Source organism: Hippocampus comes, unplaced genomic scaffold (genome assembly GCF_001891065.2).
Source record: "Hippocampus comes isolate QL1 unplaced genomic scaffold, H_comes_QL1_v1.1 scaffold7, whole genome shotgun sequence".
Taxonomy (NCBI): Eukaryota; Metazoa; Chordata; class Actinopteri; order Syngnathiformes; family Syngnathidae; genus Hippocampus; species Hippocampus comes.
The window spans coordinates 7,842,918-7,849,161 of record NW_017842060.1 but is presented as its reverse complement, the minus strand read 5'-3'; the positions used below and the strand labels follow the sequence as shown (position 1 = coordinate 7,849,161).

The 6,244-nt window shown below is 38.2% G+C and overlaps 1 protein-coding gene across 2 annotated transcripts in view; it reads left to right on the top strand.

Moving 5' to 3' along the window:
* The window catches only part of misp3 (MISP family member 3), a 10,445-nt gene extending 5,777 nt beyond the window's left edge, over window positions 1–4,668 (top strand). The window contains exon 4 of one of the 2 annotated variants that reach the window (XR_002167334.1): window positions 1,564–1,675. Coding sequence is in view for 1 of the 2 variants with exons in the window: in XM_019862626.1 (XP_019718185.1) it covers window positions 1,564–1,659 (96 nt within the window). In the remaining variant the exon portion in view is untranslated. Of the gene's footprint in view, window positions 1–1,563 lie in introns of both variants that reach the window. The other variant, XM_019862626.1, reaches the window with a different exon arrangement.
* The last annotated feature ends 1,576 nt before the right edge of the window (window positions 4,669–6,244 follow it).

The following is a 6,244-nucleotide window of genomic DNA, read 5'->3' as shown; positions in this document are numbered from 1 at the left end:
TTCTGTGGTGGTGAATTTGAAACGTATTCTTGTTGAAAAGTTCACAGACTTCAAAACGAGCATCTCAACAGCGCCAAATGTGGGCCGCAAAACATCTGATAGCTCTCAGAACACACAGTGAGCAGCTTATCTTGGGAGATAAGGAGACAGGGAAGAAGAGTCTGGGGAGTGAGTGTGTGTGTGTGTGTGTGTGTGTGTGTGTGTGTGTGTGTGTGTGTGTGTGTGTGTGTGTGTGGGTGTGTGTGTGTGTGTGTGTGTGTGTGTGTGTGTGTGTCTCCCATTACCTGCATTATGGCTCCTTGCATCTATTTCAAAGTGTTGTCGCCTCTTTCCACACACGTTCTTTCTGTTCATCATCGGTGGCTGATTACGGCGCCGTAATAATCTCGCCTCGGGGTGGGTGGGTGTGTGTGTGAACAAAACAAGATGGGGGGGGGGGCAGGAAAGTCATCCAAAGAGATGATATGGAGAGGAAATACAGTGGGACTAAAGCAATTCAGCAATCAACATCACATTTTGACATCTGTGTTTCAAGCAGGGTAAATACAGTAGAAAACGATAATCGGGCCAAGTGGGGGCATTTTTCCTTCCCTTTCATCAAAGGCCCCATTATCAGATGTCTCTAAGAGATTATCTTGAGTGATGATGATTTTGTAGTGCTGAGAGTGATTTTTTTTTTTTTTTTTTTTTGCTCATGATCTGCTCGAAAAAAAAACGGTTGGGACTCACAATCGTAAATGTGAAGCCTGTACAACAAATCTTCATCTGTGTGTGTGGTCAACATTGAGTTGGGCTGAGCCACAGGCTGTGATTGTGACGTGAAACGGACCTATAGCCAATAGGACAGAAAAAGATTAGAGGAGCAAGTGGATGTCGAGTGTTTGTATATCTCACAAGACATTCACCACAACACAAGTGAATAGGGGAGGAGTTGATCAGAGATGGGCAAGAATGAACAAAATGACCACCATTTTGGAAGCGCAAAAGACCAGCAACACTTTTAGGCATTCAATCTTATCAGTGCTCACAGTTATACAATGCATTCTTTATCCTCTGCGAGGAGCTGAGCCTAGTTGAAATGAATGGAGACGTCAATATTGGACAGACGTCCATCTGTCTGGCTGGCCATTCAATTGACGCACAATGGCTATTCAATTGAAGCAAAGTGTAACAAAAATTGGATTTCATGATTATTACTATTGTAAGTTTTTAGAAAGTACAATATTATAGAGTACTGTACTAGTTTTCTGTGAAATTTTTTTTTTAATTTTGTTTTTTTTTGGGGGGGTGGAGGCTGAACGAATTAATGCAATTTCCATTCATAGCAATGGGGAAAGATGATTTAGATTAGGTTGAGATAATAAAGGACTACATATCAGAAACCCTCAAAGCCTTCTGAAAGTGTGTTAAATCAGTTCATCCATTTTCATCTTCATATCGTACATCTGATTGCCTTGATTTTTCATTTTCTTTCGGTTTTCCCACTCATTCAGTCCCCTCCTCGCTTTTTTTACCTTGATCAATGATCGCCCCCTGTCTTTTTGCATTCTCGCTGTCATTTAGGTGGTGCAGGCCTCCCACAGTTCCAGACACAAGACTCCCTTGGTGCACCTTTGGGAGTCGGGCCTGGTCAACGGACACAACCTGCAAGATCAATGACGAGGAGCAAGTTAAAAAAGTGATGATTTTTGGAGAGCGTGTGAATGACGATGAGGGTGAAAGTGAGGATATCAGACAGGAGGAAAAAATGACTTGAAACTAACGGCACTTGTACTCGGTATAATCTTAACAGATTTATTTTTCTTATTATCTCTTATCATCCAGATAAAAGCAAGGGTCTGATTGATTAATCGGCCGACCTTTTCAATCAAGCTCTTTAAAAATCAGCTGTTTTGTTTTACATGAACACGTTGCAAAATAAGAAAAAGATACTTACGTTCAAACATCCCCCCCCCACCCCCACAAAAAAATCTGCTGATTTTTGCCAATTTTGCTTTTTCTGTCTGTAATTCATATATTTAATGCTGTGTTATGGAACCAAATTCACGTTTTTTTTTTGTATTCATTATACGGTATGTACATTTTTTTTCCATTAATCAGTGGATTAATCTGTTAGGGGAATTCTATTCGGCCAAATCCGCATCGGCCTCCAAAAATACATATCGGTCCGGCCCTCGTAAAAACAATCTAAACTTTTATGTTTTTATGATGCCCTCCAGTACAATATTGATGCAATAAAAAACACATTTTAGTGCTTATGCCAGCTAGTTTTTCACTTCAAAGGTATTTGTAGATACACAATCATTGGCCTATTTGATTATATTTAATCCATATTGAGTCTTTAGAATAATTTTCTTCCTTATAATTATTGTGGTTAACGTAGCACACTGCTTCATACTGACAGCCGTTTCGAATTGCAGGAGTGTGTAAAGTGGAATCCGATTAAAAAAAAAAAGATCTGCATGTAATTCACTGCCGTATTATTTTATGTGATCACCAAGTTGACAATTTCCTAATGATCTTGTCGCCCAGTGGTATGAACAAACCAGGACTTAATCCCGGACTTTACCTAAATGCGCTGCGCTCGGATTACGCTGCAATAAACTTGATCTGGATTTCGAAGGTGAATTATGATCCAGAGTACACATACGTGAATAAAAGCGCCTCTGTTAGTTCACTTGCTGACACCTTCTTGAGTCATGCAGTAAATGTTGAACTTTGGAATGAAACTTGATATTAGCCAGCAGGTTCAGGCGACTCTTCGTATTCTATTTTCTAAGCAGTGTTTCTCTTTGCTATGGATATTAGATTGGCGGAAATATTTGTTGGTATCATGTAAATCCTTTTCTTAAAGTCAAGAAATCCATCACGGTAATTATCTAGATTTGTAAGGCAACTATTCAGTTATTTGAAAAAAAACCTATCAAATCGCTGCCAATGCACATGATCAATAATGAAATAATGACAGTATATTGATAAGTATCTAAAAAAAAAAAATCTCATCAGAGGTGTGCAACTCTCCATTAAAAGACAATAAAATGTGTATCTCGGTACACGGCGTACAATACGATTCAAGAAGTTTCCCGTCAAACTAAACAAAAAACTAAGAGAATTACTCCTTGTCTTTTCATTATACAACCACATATTGTAGTTCAGCCGTTATGTCCACTAGCATAATGCTAATCCAAACACCACACTTAAAAATAGCATCTATGTGGCAGCGTTTTATATATATACTGTATATTTTAAATAACAAATGTTTGAACACTCAACACATGTAGACAGATAACATAACAATACTCCCAGGCATGCATTCTTTATCCTCAGCAAAGAGCAATTAATATTGCTGCGGGGTTATGATGTCTCCTCTACCTCCCTGTATGTCCATGTGCCTGTATTATATTCCCCCCACATAGTCAAGACACCCACTCCAGAAGGAGCAACATGATGATTGTTGAATTGAAGCAAAAGTGGGAGAGAGAAAAAAAAGAGTTCCATTTTTGTAAATTTAATTAATTATGCTCGTGCTAACCCAAGTACCAAGGAGTCCTGGCTGATCCACCAATTTTTATAGCTTTATATTCTGAAGAAGGCACTCTAAGGTTGTCATGGCAACGACAGAGATGCTAATCTCCTTTTTACAAGCTAGTTGCCTTAATCGCAAGATTGGGTAATTGCACACTGTTGCTTCAACAGTGTCATGGTGCTAAAAATGCAACAAAATGGGATGATGAGATGAAGATCACAGAAACTCTGGCCTATTTTCTGAACATCATATTTTATGCACTGCGGTTTTCTTTTGGGTATCGGGGCTGGTGGCATCAAATAGAATAGCAGTAAAGTTGCCCAGATTTTCTGCACAGCGATGCATAAATGTCACATGACTTTAAGGGACGTAGCTTCTCTCCATTTGCCTTGACAAATAAAAACAAATACAGCAACCTAATACTCACCATAGTAAAACTGTCAGGTAGGCTCACAACAAATCAACTCAGCGGTTGTTTTGTCTCAACGCGTCTCCTTAATATGTGTTATGAATAAACGATGGGCTCATGAAATAAAACCATGCCACCATATTTCACTTTAAGTATGCAATGTACCCTGTGGGTGTTTCAGTATCATCCACACACATCAAAACAGATTTTTCTCATATATTTGCATCATAATGCTTCGCCTGGGTGTGGGGGGTGTATTTGGTGCATGTTCAAGAGAAAAGAGGATACCGAGGATGAGATAAAACAGCAATGCGCGATGGAAGACCGGCTCATTACGGTTTTAGACTGCAAATCATAGAGTAAGTCATGATATGACATGATCAATAATGTGACGTGGCAATTGTGCAATGAACACTCTTAGGAGTGGAAGTGTTAACTTGTATCTTATAATCACCTACGAACTAATATCAAACATCATGCTATCTGTAAGTGTTGCTCTGCAAGTTCATTGCTGTGCAAGGTTGTGCGTCAGACTTTATACTGCTATCTGTAAGTGTTGCTATGCAAGTTCGTTGCTGTGCAAGGTTATGCCTCAGACTTTAACCCCTCCCAAGAAGAAAAAAATGGTATGCGAGGGGCCGCACCTCACTGCTTGGGGAGTCGCTCCATCACAGATCTGTAAATGATGTTTCTCCATCAATTGTAGTTTAAATAAATCTTATCGTTGAACTAAGACTTTCGTTGTCTTTGTTTCTCTGCACAAGACAGGAGGGTTGAGAATGATTTCACAAAAGTTTTTGGTGACTTTTTTTTTCACTTCCACCTCCTTTTTTTCATGGACAGATTGGCCAGGTCATTCGTAGATGTGTTTAAAAAAAGAAAAACAATCATGTATGTAAAATATGCATATAAAATATGTCAGATTGTTTACTTGAATATTAATAATCACACTTGTTTTAGGAGGAGTAGGAATCATTGGGTACTCATGATGCAATACTATCACAATACTACCCCTCCAATGTCCATAGTATTATGATACAGTAACTGCTTTCCATTTAGCTTAATGCTAACAAACAATTCAACATGTCATTGACATGCTAACGTTAGTATCGATTATTTGCTGTTTTACAAGGAACCGATATTTGAACACAAACGGTGGAGTAATGCAGTTGGACAGAAAATATAACAATACTCACAGGCATATAATTATTATCTTTGTTCAGAATTTTTGATACAGCTCTTGTATAGGAGACTCTCAGACAGTGGAGTATCGAATAAAGTGTCTGCTGAGTGGATGTGAAAGCATCCCAACAAAGAAAAAATAAAGAAAAAACTCCAAAAAACAGCTGCTCTTTTGGATGACAAAAGTCATCAGCACAAGACAATCTTCCGCCACTTCCCAAAGTCCACTGAGTGACCTTCAGTGCTGAATTCCTGTGCAGCACACAAAACGAGGTGAAGGTACATTGCCCTCCAGTGTGCTCTTTCTTCCATATAGCAAAACAAACACAAAAAAAAACGCTGACCTTTGTCATACTTTTTGTTTGTTGTATCGCAGTGCACATACCGAGGTGGGATGACATCGGTTTTTTTTGTTTGCTTATGTCATCATCAAGAACAATGCAGAATTTATTTCAGAAAGTCTGTTTGGTTGAACGCTGATACTAAACAGTGCCCTCTGCAGGATATTTAGCAGTGAACGTAATTATTCTCCTTAAAATCCAAAATTGATCTCCAAGTTGTGTTAGTCCAAAATGAACACGTCCACATAACTCAGGTCACCGCCCAAACCTCCGAATACAAATTAGCAATAATTTTTCTTTGTTAATGGGCATGAAAGAATTCTGTTTGCAGTACGTGCAGTATCTCATATTTCTGTTAAGTCTCTTTTTTTTTTAATAATCCAAAATAAGAACCATTATGAAACATCACTTTCTTTCATTTTGATTCACTTGCTGAAATTATTAATTAAGGGGAATTTTTGCCTGTGTGTGTATGTGTGTGTGTGTATACATTGCGCATATACAGTACATACAATATACAGTATGTGCTTAGTGTGTGTTTTATAATTTATACCAATCATTTTCTATTTCCCAGGGCCAAATAATGTTTTTAAAATGTGCAGAAATGGTTGGATTGATAGCATTTTCTGAAAGAGCTTTTCATCTGCATGTCTGTTTTCATTTAGAAAACGACAACAAAAACACAAAGTAAGCTAAAAGAATGGATGACTTTGCTTTTACACACAAAAGATCGCTGTAGGATGTTCTGCTAAATAAAAAAATGCAGTCTACAGTCATACATAATTA